The sequence below is a fragment of the Phragmites australis genome, chromosome 9, assembly GCF_958298935.1.
Source record: "Phragmites australis chromosome 9, lpPhrAust1.1, whole genome shotgun sequence".
NCBI classification, from domain to species: Eukaryota; Viridiplantae; Streptophyta; class Magnoliopsida; order Poales; family Poaceae; genus Phragmites; species Phragmites australis.
This window is the reverse complement of record NC_084929.1, coordinates 12,456,119-12,476,153: the sequence shown is the minus strand read 5'-3', so window position 1 is coordinate 12,476,153 and position 20,035 is coordinate 12,456,119. Positions and strand designations below refer to the sequence as shown.

The window sequence follows — 20,035 nt, the reverse complement described above, 5'->3', positions numbered from 1 at the left end:
TGTACGTACTATGGTTTATTTTATAAAATAAAATTAAATTTATTTGAATAATTTTCTTTTAGGGCCACAATTAAAATTTAGCACATGTTCTACAAATTGTCAAGGACGGCCCTAGAAAATACAGAAGTTTTAGGAACCGTTTGTGGGGTAATGTACAATGTCAATTTTTGCCCATGAACCATCTGCGATAATCCTTGTCCAGCTGAGCTATGGTACCCAAACCATCTGTGACAATGAGTATCACAGATAGTTTTTACGTAAATTATGTGATATTGTCATTATTGTAGATGGTTCTGTGATAGACTTATCACAAATAGTTACTCACATAAATCATCAATTATTCTAGACATAATCATAGATATTTTTATTCTTAAACCATTTTTGATAGTCCCACACCACCACTAAGAGACCTAATGACGCCATAAAAATCCTGTGGATCAATCATTGTTTGCCTTCAGTTTCAAAAGTTAAAAACACACGGAATACAACTTTGTATATTTCTCCTTTCAACTTAGGAAAAAATATTTAACTGCTCTCTCACTATAATTCCCTTTGTTTCGTGTAACATTTGATCCAAACTGGAATCGTACAACCTATCCTCATCAAAACCATAATCGATGTCATCATCAAGGATATTGTTGACTCCGTCGACGATGTTACTACCTTCCTGTAATATGCACCTCATTGTGCTTGGTTCATTAGTGCAATCAAGTATGCTTGGATCAACACTCAATTGAAAAAAAAAATATTCTTACAATCAATGGATAAATCTTAGTTCCTTCTCGAGCATATCATCCTCATTAATACTTATAAATGAAGATGTGCCATCGCTACTAAAAAGTGCCTTCACTGCCGGCTATAAAAATGGTCTTCACTGCTAGTTTTGGAGTCGGCAGTGGGCAACATGCACTGATAGTCCTGACTATCACTATCAGCTTGAGGACTAGTAGTGAAGGTGTTATCACTATCAGCTGAAGGCTTCAGCCGGCAATGATAGTAGGTCATCATTGCCGGCTGAAGCTTTTAGCCGGTAGTGACAGTCTATGTCCGAATCAAAATTTTTTGGATAAAAAAGCGATTTTTTTTTCGCCTGACTAGGCACCCATTTGAAGATTTTTTTGGTCATCACAGTGAAGATTTTTCACGCAAAATACACATGTGTGCGGTTTGTGGCATTCAAACCTAGGATCACTCAGCTTGAGCGATATGTCCTTACCATCTCACCACATAAGTGCTTGTGATAACAGTAGCATATGCAATCTTTTTGGTCTCTACTATTTGAAACTTTAAATGATTATTTGGACATTTAAATGACTTCAAATGAAAAATTCAAAAACGAGTTTCAATGAAACGTTTCAATCTTCCGAAACTAGGCTTTGCTGAGACAGAGTGTGTCCACCGTCTCAGAGATCGCGAACTTATATTATCTATACCATTTTGATTTGAGTTTTCAATTACAAAGTTGTAGTTCTCGTCGAGTGCTATAATTTTAGTATAGAGTTTGTCCCTATCCAATTTCATATGAAAAAATTATAAGTTTTTAAAGATAAACTACCATCCATCACTGCCGGTTTGTAACACGGACTGATAGTGATACCAATTATCACTTCCGGTTAGTATCATCGACCAATAGTGATACTTGACAAACTACCACTACCGGTTCTAGCTAGAGCCGGCAATGATAGTCAACCTATCACTGTCGGGTCATAAGAAGGACCTACAATTATAGTATCACTACCGGTTCGTGACTAAATCCAATAGTAATAGTCAAGTTTCACCGCCGGTTGTTTTCGAATGCACCTTTAGTGCCGGTACTTGATACGAACCGACAGTGATACTCCATCACTGCCGGCTCGTAAGGAACCAGCAGTGATGAGGCGACATATAAGACCTATTTTGTTGCAGTACATCAATAAAGTTGTCACATGCATGATTTGCAACGTGCATACAAACATCAGTCCATCTACCCTTTGCATGTATAAAAATTAGTGTTAAAATAAAACAATTTGTATGAAACATGAAGTAATTTTTATCATGAAATATAGGTTCATCATGAACCAATATTTTGTATCATCGTGAACCAATATTTTCTAATCCAACAATTGCATCATGAACCTATATTTTCACATCATTTCATATAACTTGAAACTAAGTTGGCACACGTGGAAGTTAGATAAGAGCTTCGATGAGTGCACTTCATGTATACAACATGTGGATAATTTTTGGTGCTTACACATCACATATATTATTATTTTACCATGTTCTTACTAGTTTTATCTTTTTTTTATTACTTCAGGAGTTCTAGGTATTCCTATAAGTGAAGCACCATGAAAGGAGTCTAGCTCAATAAGTTATGAATTCCAAATTAGTTATAAAATAAACTTGGCACTTAAGTGACTTCAAATAAAAAAGTTGTCAACTACAAAGTTGTAGATTTCATCGAGAGGTATAATGTTCATATAATTTTTTCTCTGTTTAACTCCATATGAAAAAAGTAATTAAATTCCAAAGAAGAGCTGTAAACTTACAACCAATAGTGACAATTCATTATCAGTGATGGATTTCTATAGAACCGATATGTAATAATACTGCCTCTATTATTATGGTTGGCTCTAATAAGAACTGATAGTAATAATTCAATTATCACTGTTGAATTTTTAAAATAGACAGTGATAAATGTGTTTGATGTTTTTTAAACTAATCGGCGGTAATAGACCATCGTCTATTGATGTTAATATATAGTACTGACACTCACTCGACTACCGATGTGCGCACATGTGTGTGGACTCACAAAATTGATGGACTCTGGAGCCAATCCTAGGACTTGAACTCAGGTAGGCTGCATAGCAGCTCTCTTGACCATCTCGCTGCTAGTCACCTTCCGTGTGTGTAACAAATCTAGTGGATCCTTCTGTGGGAACCAACGACACTCTTGGTTATGGAACATGACGAACAGAAGAAGCACAAGAGGACACGAAGGCACGACGATTTCTATACGCGGTTTAACAAGCCACAGGAACGTAATCACGACTGTTTTGTTTGTATGGGGGTTCATATATATATTTGTCACCTATTATGGTTGCATTTGTTCAATAATATACTTTTATACCTTACATATCCCACCCGCCACCCGACAACAAAGCGGTCCATGTACATGTGTAGGTGCTAGAAGCTTCACCACATAAATGGAGTTACACACACACTCATAGTGGTCGTCGTATCCAATTATTTGAATGTGATGATCCATTTGGTAAGCTTTTCATGAAAAAGAAACACTCACTCTTCTATGTTATATTCCAGGTGTTCATTGGCGTAACAATGATCATCACCGAGGGAATTTTCAACTTTTTTACACTCCTTACTACAAGCTCAATCGACTTCTACAAGAAAAAGCATGAAAATGATTCAGGGCTAACTAAATATATCAAGAAACACCCCAGCCTTAACTATGATGACCGTAAAAGGCTTGAGGTATTTCTTGGTAATCATATCCCTATTTTTGGACCAGTGGCCGGATATGTTGCATGCGCAACAATCTGTACAGTTGTTATCCCTTGGATCTTCAATCAGATTAAATTCTATCATGTAGCCATATTGTACATCATTCTTCCGGTTTTTACCTTCTGCAACACCTATGGAACCGGACTCACAGATTGGTCAGTTGCACCAACTTATGGCAAGTTCATGATCTTTATCATAGCAGCATGCATTGGCGAGCCTGGAGCGATTGTTGCTAGCCTTGCAGCATGCGGGATAATCAATGCAGCTCTTCATGTTTCGTCACAGGCCATGGAAGACCTCAAGGCAGGTTATATGACACTGACTTCCCCAAGAGCTGTAGTCGCTGGTCAGATCTACGGTGTAATTATTGGTTCTATTATTAACCCATGCATCTTTCTTGCTTTCCAAGCAAATGCCAAAAACACTGCTCCCATTGGATCAAAGGATTCAGAGTACCCATGCCCCTCCGCAGGACTGTATCGTGCCATTGGGCTAATTGGTATGGGAGGAGTGAAGGAGCTTCCAGATCATTGTATCACCTTTTGTTTGGTTACCTGCTTCATAACATTAGCAATCGAAACACTTAGATTGGTGTCCCAGAGAAAAGATTGGAAACTGCAAAGTTACATCCCTTGTATGACGGCAATAGCATTACCATTCTTCACTGGAGCTAGCTTCACCATAAGTATGAGCCTAGGTAGTGTACTGTTGATCATTTGGACTAAAGTTAATAGACAAAGTGCAGAATTATTGTCGTCGGCAGTTGCAGCAGGCCTAATATGTGGAGATGGAATCTGGTATTTACCAACAGCAATACTCAGCATCTTCAATGTGCATCCACCGATCTGCATGAAGTTCCTTCAGAGTGGAGAACAGGTGAAGGTTGTGGATTCATTCCTAAATACTTTGGGCACACATGCAAAGACATGAGAAATATAATCGGGGATCAATCTGTAGAATCATTTAGAATTTATTGTAAATGACGCATATATATAATGTGCGGCGTAGCTTCATGTTCGATGTAAAATGATATTTATATACTGAATTTTTTTTGCCTAGATGCATGGGAAACATATACAATATCGTCATTTATTGCCACACAAGGAGTTGTGCGTATCACAGCTCACTGTCGGTTATGCAAAAACCGGCAATGAAAGTGTATCATTACCGGTTCTTACCCTCCCGCGCTCGAACCATGATAAAATTGCTAAGAACCGACGCTGATATGGACTATCAGTGACAGTTTATAATCAAAACGGATACTGATAATATCAGTACCGGTTTTTAATACAAATCGGCACTGAAGTCTAGCCCGGACCCGAAATTCTAATGGAATAGCATTTTGGCTCGCACCTCTCACGTCCGTCCGCTCGGCTCGGTCCTTATACTCACACGCTCAGTATGGCTGCCTTATCCTCACACGTGTGCTCACAGTCCCTCCCCCATCTCCCCCTCTTCTCTCCGACCACCCACCCGATGGATCCAGCGCCAACCGCTTACTTGTTCTCTTCGGCCGCCAAGATCTTCTCCCTCATCTCATTATGACTCCACTTCCTCTTCTCGTCAGCCGTCAAGCTTGCCGAAGGAACTGCCTAGCTGCCAGCCACATGGGCCCTGGCACCCGTCTACGCCATCGGTGGGCACGCCGCAAGTAGCGGGTGACGCCAGCGGCGGGGAGTAGGACCACGTCGCCATCGGTGTTGAATGTGTCGAGGGGGTTGGAGCCAAAGCAGGAGTCATAGTCGATCTTGCTCACCTCTAGCACGGGCGGCGGCAGGATCCATTACAGTGGTGGGATCCATAGGGGTGCAGCGTGGCGGGATCCACAGTGGCGTAGCATGGTGGGATCCACAGTGGCGACGGCGGCCAAGCATGTGCTGTAGTGGCGGCCTTTGGGCCGCCGCATTATATTATTGTGTAGGATCCTGGCAGCAGCGGGAGCGATGCCCGACGGGAGCAGCGGGAGCGATGCCCGGTGGGAGCAGCCACGAGTGTGGGATCCGAGCTGGCTCGATTTCGAGCCGACTCGATCAATTTTTTTAGCTCCCAGAACACCTATCACTACCGGTTCTAAAATCGGCAGTGATAGATATTCACTTTCAGTGCCAAGAAAACACTGTCGGTACCAAAACCGGCACTGATGTGGTTTTGAAACTGGCAGTGATCACCCTTTTTGCAGTAGTGGCTGCATGTACAAATGTTTCAGAACACTTATCTATGTTTTAAATATTCTATCTACTGCCCTAACAAATTCTACATATATACAACAACTGCTGTACAAAAGTACAACCATATTCAAGCATGGAACCCATTGGAAAATATTGCAATAATATTTCACATGAGCTGGATTGATGTCTAACGAAACAAGCGTTTTAGACCATTCAGAATTAAGGTTAAACAACTAATTTTGAGTGAATTTTTTGGAATTCTCGTGTACATTTATTGAATTTTAAAGCCATCTATAAATTTCATAAAAGTCATTCACTACTACAGAAATGCCCGTTATAGACGGCAGATCACATATGGTTTTTTGTGAACCGTCACTAAGAAGGACATCAGAGACGGTTTTTTTGCGAACTGTCACTAAGAAGGACATCACAGATAGTTTCTAAAAAGAAATGTATGTGGTAGAATGTGTCGTCTTTGATTTTTGCATACCTCATAAAAACCATCTAAAGGCCACATACGGTTTAATAGGAAAAACCGTTTGTGGTGAAGTTACAGACAGATTTAATGTAGACTTGTATGAAATCTTATAGATAATTCCATCAAAAACTATATGAGGTCATATTGGAGACGGGTTTGGATGTAAACCATATGTCCTATATTTTGCCACACGCCAGCTAGTGTCCTAATTTTCACGTTGATTGTGCGACTGCTTCCTGGGTGGCTACGATTTTTCTGCCGCACGAGAAGGGAAAGGGGATTGAGGGTAAGGGAAGAGAAGGGATAGGGGAGGGGAAAAAAAGAGAAAGGGGAGGGCTGCAAAGTAAGGTGAGGTCGGGCCAGTCTCGCCACACAGAGGCTGACCCGTTGTCCAAAGCTACGGCTACATGTTAGCTAGCTCTTATCAATTAATTAGCTCTTGTCAATTGGTTCCCCACTAAAGTAGAGAAAATCAATGCAAATGTACTGCAACTAGTGAGATTAATTAGTTAAAAAAATCTTGACGGTTGATTTGCTATCGATTTGTTAGCTATTTTGTAGCAATTTTTCAATTAAGTTTTGTAATTTGGAAATTATAGATGGTTGACCCTAGTTGGATGTACTTGAAGAATTGTACTTCTGACGAGTACCTTAATGGAGTATATGGATTCATGCATGCTGATGAGGCGGATATGTTGAACAGGAATCAGAAATTTATGTGTTGTCCATGCATTGACTGTAGAAATAAGAGAAAGTTTTAAAAGGCAAAAAATATACATGCATACTTGATTATGTGTGGATTTAAATATAAATATACATGTTGGACCAGTCATGGTGAATAAGGCATGAATGACCCCGATGGTGATACGCATGAAGAGGGTGCCCCTGCCTGTGATGTGGATGCAGTTATTCCTAATAGGGATGTTGAGGATATTGCTGATGATTTCATAGACCGATGATGCTATTCTTGAGAATTTGTTGGAGATGGTTCGTAATGCTGAGGGATCTGATGAGTATAATGATAGAGAATTTACTAAATTCCAAGAATTTGTGCGACAGTCCAAGGTACCATTGTATTAGAGTTGTAATAGGAGACACATGTTGTTGTATGTGGTTCTTCTACTTTTGAAATTGAAGGCAAGCAACAGGTGGTCTGATAAGAGTTTCACTGCATTGTTACAGCTGATATCTTCATTGCTTCCCAAAGGGAACTTGTTGCCCACATCCACCTATGAAGCTAAAAATATTATTTGTCATTTCGGAATGGAAGTGGAGAGAATTCATGCTTGCGAGCAAGATTGTATTATTTACCGTGGAGAGTATGCAGACTTGATTGAGTGCCCTGTTTGTGGAATCTCTCGATACAAGCGCCGAAAAGATGGGGGAAAAGGACTGTCTGCAAAGGTAGTGTGCTACCTTCCTGTAATTCCTCATCTAAAGCATTTGTTTGTCAACAAAAAGGAGGCTAAATTGCTTCGTTGGCACAAGAAGGGATGTAAGAATGGTGCCCTCATGCAGTGCCCTATTGATAGTCCGCATTCGTGAAACATCGATATGAAATTTGAGGAGTTTGCTACAGAATTGAGGAATATTAGGTTTGCTCTGAGCACAGATAAAATGAATCTGTTTGGTAACATGAGTAGCACACATAGCACCTGGCCGGTAGTTCTGTGCATATACAATCTTCCTCCTTAGCGTTTTCAGAAGAGGAAGCACCTTATGATGATGATTTTAATCCAAGGTCCTAGGCTACCAAGCAATGACATCGATGTGTAGCTTAGACCGTTGGTGAAAGACCTTAAAGTGCTATGGTCAGAAGGTGTTGAGTTATGGGATGCGTATATGTGAGAGTACTTTAGACTACATGCCATGTTGTTTTGCGCAATCAACTTGGGTGGGTTGCCTACGGTACCTCGTACAGTGAGGAACCATTTTTGGAAAGTATGTGGCCTCATTGCTAGAGAAATGGTGTCGCTACTCCTTGAGAAGTGGAAGTCCTTGCCCCTGTCAAAAGTGGATACCTTATTGGAGATCCCGAAGAATATGGACAAGCATGTAAGAAGAAAGCTGTTGCCCTGATTGCGAAGGCATGGAGGACACACAAGAGCATCCTTGTGAGGCAATACATTACAAAGGGTCATGAGCCCTTTGATGACTACAAGCACATAACAAGGTATGGTTGGGAGGTATTTGTGAGGAGCAAGAGTACTCCTTAGTTTGAGGCAGAAAGCGAGAAGCATAGGGAGATTCAGTCAAAGAACAAGCACAACCACAGGTTAGGCACAACGGGGTATGAGGGCAAAATCCTCTAGTGGTAGCAGGAGGGTGAGAAAGTAGAGAAGGAAAGTCACCCAGTGCCATTTGCTGAGTATCCTGAAGGGCGCTACCGTAATTGGTTGTAAGGTAGGGCCAAAGTGTCTGAAAGTGGCGAGGTCAGCTTTGACTTCAAGGAGACTCATGATGTCTCTGAAAGAATAAAAGAGAAGCAGCTATAAGGCAGCCAAGGGGAATGCACCCTACCAGAGAGAATGACATCCTCACCGCTGCCCTACAGAACCCAAAGCATTCAAGGTGGGTTTGAGGCATCTCTAGCTATGAGGGTTGGTTGCATGGGTGGCCTGAGGACCTAGGGATGTATAAGAAGAGGAATGGTGAGCGCATGGATGTTGACTAACTGGCATAGAGAATTTAGACATAGGTCACTTTGGATGTCATCGCATCATTTCCTAGCATCCTAGAGTTTGTGCCAGTCACTTAGAGCTAGGTGGCACTAGGAAAGAGTAGCAGTGTGTCCCAAAATATTGTAGATCCGATGTAGCCACCCCTAAATGGACTAGAGGATCCCATGCAGTGCGCACTGCTTGTTAGGCCAGATGACTTAACCATTGAGGTTGCTTAGGGTGTCATGCACCCACCTCAGAGGACATTGCATTCTATTGGGCTGACCCCAAGCTACATAGTTGTACATGTGGACCATGTGTATTCGAACTTTTTGGTCCACAAGTTAGTGATCCCCCCGAAGATGAGATCACATTGCTAGGGGTGTAGTGGTGCAGAGGATTCAGAGGAGGAGGAGGGACATCCAGCTCAACCCTCCAACACTCTACTTGTCGGGTTTGAGGCAGTCCATTGCACCCCCTCCGCCGTTATTGGACCAGGGCAAGAAGTCAAAAGCAAAATCACCCTCTAAAGAGAAGTTGCTCATTTTGGATGAAGAGGTAACCTAGAGGTAGCCTAAGGAGTAGCCAAAGGAGCAGCCTAAGGGAGAGGCTAAGAAAAAAGTGTACAGGGAAGTCCAAAACCCTAATTACAAGTATGTCCGGCCATTGCTATCGTCTAATGACATAACCAAAGCAGGATCTGCATGTGTTGCTCCACATAACTTCTGCACATAGGCATGCAAAGCCAAGCAAACAAGCATCTTGGTCAAATTTGCGACGAAGCATTTCCACACTGACGTTGGCTACTTCTTTATGGGGTTCAATGATTTGTATGACCTCTACAACCTTGATAGTTTGGACATGTCGCTCCTAAAATTCTTCACACTATAAGTTTCAATAAAACCCAACAATTATACCATCATAGGACCATGTATATTACATCTAACTTTTTTTCTTATACGTAGACACATGATACAAGATAATCGGGCTGCGAAGAAGCATATTGCATATCTAGACCCCGGGCCTCTATCTCTACAGAGCATTAATTCTAACGAGCAATTTGGGAGGAACTATATTGCAAGGATCATTGGTAACAAGAGCTATGTTATATTTGCCTACAGCCCGGGTGATCACTAGATTCTAGTGGTCCTTGCTCCAAAGGTCAAGCTAGTGTGTACTTGAAATCTATAAATCACATGTTGAGTTGGCAGCTCGCACGGGGAGGAGGGAGTGATGTGGGAGGGGAGACAGAGCCACACACGTCGCATGCCTATTAGCGAACAGTAGCTATAATGTGCTGATGCCCTAAGAGGCTGTTGATTCTTGGTCTATTAGAATATGTAATAGATGCCTTAATTTGATATTAGTTACCTTCTTTTATAATCCAGGCTTTCTGCGCAAGGAAGGTGAGGTCTTGGGCTTGGCCATAGCTTGTCAATGTTGATGGGGGCGTTTAGCACGTTTCTCTAATGTTTCCAGAACTTGTTGTTGGTTTCTTTGTTCAACCTTCTGAATTCGGCAAATCTGGTCTTGCTACCGAAAAAGGAACAATCTCTCAAGGTATCAGATTTTCAGCCAATAAACCTAATACACAGCATAGCCAATATCTTCTCAAAAATTCTTGTCAATAGGATAGTGTAATACTGAATTTTTTGAAAAAAAAAAGAAGAGACAGAGAGTTGACCAAATATTGACTTTTTGATCCGTGGCTTGTATGGACGATCGGAGACTGTGGTTGCGTTCATCTCGTCGAGATGAACCCATTTTGCTATTCATATGTCCGTTTCTGGGCACTTTGAGACACGTAGAGAGCCCAATCAATTTAGACCATTTGTTGTTTTAATTAAAAAATAAAAAAAGGATAAGTATCGGATGGATCGGTCCTCAACCCGATCCATCCAGACACTTTGAGCCGCTCGCTTTCTCTCTCTCTCTCTCGCGTCTTTCTCTCTCTCTCTCTCCCGCCGCCGTGCGCTGCTGCTCGCTCTCCGCCGGCCGCCGGCGCCGCTGCCTGCTTCTGCGTCGCCGCTGCACTGTGCTGCGCCGCCGGCCGTGCCTTGCCGAGCACCGCGTGCCTGCGCCGCTGCTGCTGCGCGCGCGCCGCTGCCGTCGAGAGCTAGAAAAAAAACAAGCACCGGAAAAGAAAGGAAAGGAGAGAGAGAAGAAGAAAGAAGAAAGAAAAGAGCCGGCCGGGAGAGAATCCAGCAAGAAGAAGGAAGAAAGGAAAAAAAAAGGGAGAAAAAAAAGAAAAGAAAAAAAGGGGAAGGAAAAAAAAAGAAGAAAAAGGAAAAGTTGGAAATTTCGGAATTTCGTCGGATTCGCCGTCAATCTTTCGAAGGCGAATTCTCGGTAATTTCTGGACGTTTGTGGTTGGATTAAATCAAATCAAGCAATTCGTGTCGTATCATTTCATGTGATCAATAGTTTGATTCGTTTTGATAATCGTTATTGATTCGAAGATACGACATCCGAGTCGAAGTATTCAATTCATCGAAGTGAAGTCTATTTAATGAGAATTTTAGTTCGACTCTGAATTGGAAATAGTGTATCATTTCATGTGATACAGTTCTCTGTTCAGTTGTCCGGAATATCGGCGTAGACGCGACGTTTTTCGACGTCGGGTTGACGCTTCATATTTTATGTGTTTTAAATGTGTTTTAGTGCTAATAACATACCTGTACATGTGGTACCACTTCTGGGCGTCCGTGATCGTTTTTGCTTCGTCGCTTTTGGTAAAAGGCAAGTAACGTGGGGGTGTGGTTCCGTGCTATGTTTATATTCATGTCTTACTTCTTTGCAAATAAAATTGAAGTATATGGTTTTCTTTTCTAATTCATTCAAATCATGGATGTCGTTGCATTCGATTATTTAAATCAATGCTTCTCTTAATGATTTGGATTGTACCTTTGTCTTCATGAATCAGTTGTGGTTTTTATCATGTGCTATTCAAAAAGGAATAAATAATTGACGTCAATTCACATGCATACATATGCATTTATGCACTTCATATGGTGATAAAAGGCTGATCACTGCCATCGCGCATGATTTGTACCAGTACATGGAGTTGCATGAGATGTTGGCATCGTCCAGCTCTCAAATGGAGTTGCATCATGGCATTTATACATTTTTTTATGATATCTGGAGAATTCAGAATTTTGGGAGTTGAATGCCATATTTTTTATGGGAGACTGGGTTGAAGTTGTCGTTACTTTCTCGACAAATATTCTGAAATGATGATCTCCTTAAAACCATGTGTTTTTCTTATTAATGTGAGAAGAATGTTTTATTCCCAAATACTTTTGAACTAAGTGAGATGTGTTTATATTCATAGCTGTTACTTGCTGAGCTCGTCTCACCCCCCTGTTAAATCTTTTACAGGTATGTTTACCTGCTGATGTGAATTTTGGGGTTGGATCCGAGTAGTTGCACACACTACCTCATCACGATGTTGATAACTCAACCGGTGTTTAGGAGATGTGCTTGTGGTGGCCTGTCGTTTGTTTTTTTTTTATGTTGTGGTAGACGCTGGTAGCGTCATGACAGTTTCTATATATATGCTGGTTATATCTGTTTTTGGCTGCCTGTGAACTTTCTTTTGGTCAGTTATACCTCTCTATAGAGGAAATGCTGCCAAAATTTACTATTTTCTTATAAATAGGCTTAGTTGTAAAGTAGGGTGCTACAGCTTGGTATCAGAGTCTAGGCTTTTGGTTCTAGGGTAAGAAGTTAATAACTTGACACACTTGCACATGTAGGATGGGAAAGGGATTGCATATCTTTTCATATGCCTTGTTCCGCTATATTCCTTTTAGTTTATTTGTTTGAAGTATGTTTGTAGTTTAGTGCTGGTTTACTTATCCGTTGTGGTGTTTGTAGCTATGCCGCCAAAGGTGCGAGGTTGTGGTCGAGGTACCAAGGCAGGTCGTAGTCGTACAGCAGCCCCAGGTCGTGGTGATGCACAGTTATCGGCTGCTAAGGTTGAGTCCTCTCAAACAGGAAGTATCAGTCAAGCGGAGCTAATGACCACTATGAAGGAGATACAAGAAGAGCTAAGAGCATTGAAGCAGGCTGTTCCAAATACTCCTGCTGCTGCTAGAGCTGTGGCGCGTGAGATACCTGAAGTGAGTGCTACTAGTGGGGTGACGCTCCGTTAATGGGTCAGTATGAAATTGGACTCTTTTGATGGATCAGGAACAACAATTCAGGCTGCAGATTGGCTTGCTTATATAGAAATGCAACTGGATGCTTTTGATGTGTTGCCTCGAGACAAGGTCAGATATGTGATACAGTTGATGAAGGGAGAAGCCCAAATTTGGTGGAGAGGTGTACAGTCAGCCAGGACTGTTGCCCATGGAGATCTTACCTGGTCTGAGTTTGTCAGGCAATTTGAGAGGAGATTCTATCTAGCTACTTTTCTGGATAAAATGCAAATTGACTTAAACAACTATACACAAGGTCAGAAATCAGTGGCAGAATATGAAGTGGGTTTTAATCAAATTGTGCGCTTTGTACCTCATGTAGCCCACGAGGATGCAGAGAAGGCCAGACGTTTCAGACAGGGTTTGAAGCCTTTTATCCGTCATGTGCTTGGTGCTTTTCCTGTTACAGATTTTCATTCTATGGTTCAACAGGCTTCTGGTGTTGAGCTGCAGCAATCTTACACTGATGATATTCGCAAGACATCGGGAGCAGATCAGCATAAAGGATCAGAAGAGAAGAAGAGTCATCTTGGTGGTCCCATCCATAAGAAGTACAAGGGACAACAACGTCACCAACCATACCGTGGTGGATCCTCTCAGATGCATTCTCCAAGCACCAGTACTCAATTCCGTACAGTGGTTAAACCCAGTTTTGGTTTGGTGTGTTTCAAGTGTGGTGATTCACATATGCAGAGTGAATGTTCTTGGAAGGGGAGTTGTTCAGTATGTGGTCGTCCAGGCCACAAGGATGTGGTGTGTCGCAGAAACCCGAACAGTCGTATCAGGTGGGAACCAGTATCTTCTTCTTCTGGGGTTTCTTCTTCATCGAAGGGATCGGCACATGTATTGGCTGCTACTCCTACTCCTACGGTCATCACTAGCCCGATGGCTCCACCAATGCAGTATTATCTTCCTTCTACAGTTCCCACTGGGCCTTACTGGTCACATCAGCCTGTGATTTCTCAGGGAACTTCTACACCGACGTTGCCGACGATTGGGGCATCTTCTTCCCACATTGCAGGAACCTCTTCATCTCAGACACCTTCTGGGTTATATACTTTACCTAGTGCTGAGACCGGAGGTCACAATGACGTGGTGACAAGTATCTTACCCGTGGACTCCTTTGATGCACATGTTTTATTTGATTCTGGAGCTAGCTTTTCATTTGTCTCGGTAGACTTCGTTAAACAAGCGAGACTATCAGTACAACAAATTGGGCAATCTGTGGTAGTTAACTCCCCTAGTGGTCTTATATCCAGTTCTTATGTTTGTCCGGGGTGTGTTATAAATATTGGAGATGAGGAATTCACAGCTAACTTGGTGATGATTAATTTAGAGTCCTTCGACGTTATTCTTGGTATGGACTGGCTTGCCCAATACCAAGCCATTATCTCTTGTTCTTTGAGAATCATCACCTTGCGAGCTCCATCAGGAGTGGAGATTGTTTTCCAAGGGAAGGCCTTACCATATGCACTTTCCATGTTGTGCAGGATTTTCCCTAACCGAAGGATGTGGAAATCTGGTGCTCTTTGGTCATTGGTTGAAGGGCAGGATGTCACTCTACGCGTGGAAGATATTCCAGTAGTGTGTCGTTATCCTGATGTGTTCCATAGTGAGCTTCCAGGATTACCTCCTGAACGAGAAACAGTCTTTCGTATTGAGTTGATTCCAGGTACACAACCTATTTATAAGACTCCATACCGAATGGCTCCAATGGAACAAATGGAATTGAAGAAGCAATTGGATGAACTCCTTGCTAAGGGATTTATCAGACCGAGTATGTCGCCTTGGGCTGCTCCTGTTTTATTTGTGGAAAAGAAAGATGGCAATAAAAGGCTTTGTGTGGATTATCGGGCGCTTAATCAAGTGACAATCAAAAACAAATATCCTCTACCTCGTATTGATGATCTTTTTGATCAGTTGAGGGGTGCTATGATATTTTCGAAGATTGATTTGCAATCGGGTTATCATCAATTGCGAATCCGAGATGAGGATATTGAGAAGACGGCTTTCAATACAAGGTATGGGCATTTTGAATATGTAGTTATGTCTTTTGGACTAACAAATGCCCCTACTGTTTTTATGGAAGCCATGAACCGGATGCTTCATGAATATCTGGATGTCTTTGTGGTGGTTTTCATCGATGATATATTGATCTATTCCAAGTCAAAAGAGGAACATGAGGTGCATCTCAGTTTAGTATTGGAGGCTCTTCGAAAGAATAAATTCTATGTGAAGCTAAAGAAATGTGCCTTTTGGCTTGAAGAAGTCGGATTTCTTGGTCATGTTATTAATCAGCATGGTATTACTGTGGACCCAAAGAATGTTGCTGCAGTATTAGAATGGCAAAGACCATCTAATGTGACAGAGATTCGAAGTTTTCTTGGACTCGCTGGCTATTATCGGCGCTTCGTGCAAGATTTCTCCATTATAGCAAAGCCTATGACCAGACTCACTCAAAAAGGCGTTCCATTTGTATGGACTAAAGAATGTGAGGTCAGTTTCCAAACCTTAAAGAATAAGTTGGTGAATGCTCCTATTTTGGCTTTGCCCAAGAGTGGTAAGCATTTCACAGTTTACACTAATGCTTCTCGGATTGGACTTGGCTGTGTGCTTATGCAAGGAGGTCGGGTAATTGCATATGCTTCCAGACAATTGAAAACTCATGAACAGAATTATCCCACTCATGATTTAGAATTGGCTGCAGTGGTTTTTGCCTTGAAGAGTTGGAGGCATTACCTGTATGGGGAGTCATGTGATATTTTCACTGATCATAAGAGTCTCAAGTACATTTTCACTCAGAGAGATCTGAATTTGAGACAACGAAGATGGTTGGAATTAATCAAAGACTTTGATCTGACAATTCAGTATCATCCCGGAAAGGCTAATGTGGTAGCTGATGCCCTTAGCAGAACAGGTGTACCTAAAGCAATAATGTCTTTACATTCAGAATTGGATCGGATGGGGATATCTTTTTGCTTTGCTGGCACTGTGCAGAAAGAAACTCAAATGATCATCCAATCTGCTATACCTGAACGTGTACGTGAAGCTCAACAGCATGATCGTCTTCTTTTAGAAGTTCGAAAGAGAATTTCAGCAGGAAAATCAAAAGAGTTTAGTGTGGATGAGCATGGTGCAATACGTTTTAGAGGACGTCTCTGTGTACCACAGAAAGCAGATGTGAAAATGGATATATTGAGAGAAGCTCACCGGACTCCTTATACTATTCATCCAGGTGAAACCAAAATGTATCGAGACCTGAAGCAAAATTTTTGGTGGAAAAGGATGAAAGTGGATATTGCTAAGTATGTTGCAGCTTGTGGTGTCTGCCAACAAGTAAAGGCTGAACATAAAAGACCTGCAGGATTAATGCAATCCCTAGAAATTCCAGAATGGAAATAGGAACATATCACTATAGATTTTGTTGTTTGGTTGCCTCGTTCACCTCGAGGCAGAGATGCTATTTGGGTTGTCGTGGATAGGCTTACAAAATCTGCACATTTCATCCCAATGAAGACAACCAGTTCAGCACATGATTTGGCTCCCTTGTATATCAGAGAAATAGTGAGGTTGCATGGTGTGCCAAAATCGATCATTTCAGATCAGGATTCCAAATTTGTATCTCAGTTTTGGCAGAGTTTGCAAAGTGCCTTGGGCACAAAACTTTCTCTTAGCACAGCCTTCCACCCTCAGACGGATGGTCAGTCAGAGCGGACCATTCAGACTTTGGAGGACATGCTTCGTGCTTGTGTCTTATCTTGGAAAGGCAATTGGGAAGATCATCTGGCCTTAGCAGAATTTGCTTATAATAATAGCTATCAAGCTAGTATCCGGATGGCTCCTTTTGAGGCCTTGTATGGCCGAAGGTGTGTTTCCCTTTTGTGTTGGGATTCTGTTGAAGAGAGGTCACTCCTTGGTCCGGATTTGATTCAGCAAACATCAGAAAAGGTGCACCAAATATGTCAGAACCTATTGGCTGCTCAAAGTCGACAGAAGAGCTATTCGGATATCCGGAGATGAGACATAGAATTTTCAGTTGGTGACTATGTGCTTCTCACAGTATCGCCAACCAAAGGTGTTGTACGTTTTGGTATCTCTGGAAAGCTTAATCCGAGGTACATTGGTCCATTTCTAATCACAGCTCGAGTAGGCAGTTTGGTGTACCGTCTTGAACTACCAGACTCAATGAGTGGAGTACATAATGTCTTCCATGTTTCTATGCTAAGAAAATACCTGAGAGACCCTGAGCATAAAATTGATGTTGAATCAATCACGATAGAGAAAGATCTGACCATAAAGTGCCACCCAGTACGTATTCTGGATTCTTCAGAGCGAGTTATGAGGAGGAGAACTATCAAGTTTGTGAGAGTCCTTTGGACAAATCAAACAGAACGAGAAGCAACTTGGGAACTCGAAGAACAAATACGCAAGGATTATCCTGAGCTCTTTGAGACTGGTGAGTCATAAGTTTTGAAATATTTTACCTCTGTTTCATAGTTGCCATAGAAGCAGCAGAATTCGGGGACGAATTCTTTTAGGGGGGGGGGGGGGGGGAGAATGTAATACTGAATTTTTTGAAAAAAAAAGAAGAGAGAGAGAGTTGACCAAATATTGACTTTTTGATACGTGGCTTGTATGGATGATCGGAGACCGTGGTTGCGTTCATCTCGTCGAGACGAACCCATTTTGCTATTCATATGTTCATTCCGGGCACTTTGAGACCCGTACCGAGCCCAATCAATTTAGACCGTTTGTTGTTTTAAAATAAAAATAAAAAAGGATAAGTATCGGATGGATCGGTCCTCAACCCGATCCATCCAGACACTTCGAGCCACTCGCATTTCTCACTCTCTCGCGTCTTTCTCTCTCTCTCTCCCGCCGCCGTGCGCTGCTGCTCGCTCTCCGCCGGCCGCCGGCGCCGCTGCCTGCTTCTGCGTCGCCGCTGCACTGTGCTGCGCCGCCGGCCGCGCCTTGCCGAGCACCGCGTGCCTGCGCTGCTGCTACTGCGCGTGCACCGCTGCCGTGCACAGTCGCTGTGCCGTTCCCGCCGCCGGTGCCACCGCTGTGCTCTCTCTCTCTCTCTCCGTGTGTGTGCTAACCGAGAGCTAGAAAAGAAACAAGCACCGGAAAAGAAAGGAAAGGAGAGAGAGAAGAAGAAAGAAGAAAGAAAAGAGCCGGCCGGGAGAGAAGCTAGCAAGAAGAAGGAAGAAAGGAAAAAAAAGAGAAAAGAAAAGAAAAGAAAAAAAGGGCAAGGAAAAAAAAAGAAGAAAAAGGAAAAGTTGGAAATTTCGGAATTTCGTCGGATTCGTCGTCAATCTTTCGAAGGCGAATTCTCGATAATTTATGGACGTTTGTGGTTGGATTAAATCAAATCAAGCAATTCGTGTCGTATCATTTCATGTGATCAATAGTTTGATTCATTTTGATAATCGTTATTGATTCGAAGATACGACATCCGAGTCGAAGTATTCAATTCATTGAAGCGAAGTCTATTTAATGAGAATTTTAGTTCGACTCTGAATTGGAAATAGTGTATCATTTCATGTGATACAGTTCTCTGTTCAGTTGTCCGGAATATCGGCGTAGACGCGACGTTTTCCGACGTAGGGTTGACGCTTCATATTTATGTGTTTTAAATGTGTTTTAGTGCTAATAACATACCTGTACAGGTGGTACCACTTCTGGGCGTCCGTGATCATTTTTGCTTCGTCGCTTTTGGTAAAAGGCAAGTAACGTGGAGGTGTGGTTCCGTGCTATGTTTATATTCATGTCTTACTTCTTTGCAAATAAAATTGAAGTATATGGTTTTCTTTTCTAATTCATTCAAATCATGGATGTCGTTCCATTCGATTATTTAAATCAATGCTTTTCTTAATGATTTGGATTGTACCTTTGTCTTCATGAATCAGTTGTGGTTTTTATCATGAGCCATTCAAAAAGGAATAAAGAATTGACGTTAATTCACATGCATACATATGCATTTATGCACTTCATATGGTGATAAAAGGCTGATCACTGCCATCGCGCGTAATTCGTACCGGTACATGGAGTTGCATGAGATGTTGGCATCGTCCAGCTCTCAAATGGAGTTGCATCATGGCATTCATATATTTTTTTATGATATCTGGAGAATTCAAAATTTTGGGAGTTGAATGCCATATTTTTTGTGGGAGACTAGGTTGAAGTTGTCGTTACTTTCTCGATAAATGTTCTGAAATGATGATCTCTTTAAAACCATGTGTTTTTCTTGTTAATGTGAGAAGAATGTTTTATTCCCAAATACTTTTGAACTAAGTGAGATGTGTTTATATTCATAGCTGTTACTTGCTGAGCTCATTTCACCCCCTTGTTAAATCTTTTACAGGTATGTTTACCTGCTGACGTGCATTTTGGGGTTGGATCCGGGTAGTTGCACACACTACCTCATCACGATGTTGATAACTCAACCGGTGTTTAGAAGATGTGCTTGTGGTGGCCTGTCGTTTGTTTTTTGTTTATGTTGTGGTAGACGCTGGTAGCGTCATGACGGTTTCTATATATATGCTGGTTATATCTGTTTTTGGCTGCCTGTGAACTTTCTTTTGGTCAGTTATACCTCTCTATAGAGGAAATGCTGCCAAAATTTCCTATTTTCTTATAAATAGGCTTAGTTGTAAAGTAAGGTATTACAGATAGCCCCCATTATGCATTCAATAAGCGGTGCATTCATGACAATTTATACGTATGTGCAAAACGTACAAAAGGAGCTGCACCACAAGGAAAAGCCGTCCCTCTTCCTAAAACTAATCATGTCAAAGGCCATCGATTGGATCAGCTGGCCTTACCGTCTAGAAGTGTTGCAACGATTGGGTTTAGGACAGAGATGTTTCAGCTTAATCTTGAACACTTCTACATCGACGTTGTTACTGAACGAAGCTCCTGGGATACCTCTCCAGCACCCTAGAGGGCTTGGCTTAGCAAAGGGATCCCCTCTCACCGTTATTATTCATCATTTCCGTTGATCCCCTTCAGCGCATCCTTGAGAAGGCA

General features: G+C 41.9%; 1 protein-coding gene across 1 annotated transcript in view; it reads left to right on the top strand.

Annotated features, from left to right (window-relative positions):
- LOC133929732 (probable metal-nicotianamine transporter YSL3) overlaps window positions 1-4,481 on the top strand; it is a 62,633-nt gene extending 58,152 nt beyond the window's left edge. Inside the window, exon 6 of the mRNA XM_062376519.1 lies at window positions 3,301-4,481. Coding sequence (XP_062232503.1) covers window positions 3,301-4,431 — 1,131 coding nt within the window. The 3' untranslated portion in view covers window positions 4,432-4,481. The remainder of the gene's footprint in view (window positions 1-3,300) is intronic.
- Window positions 4,482-20,035: the final 15,554 nt, after the last annotated feature.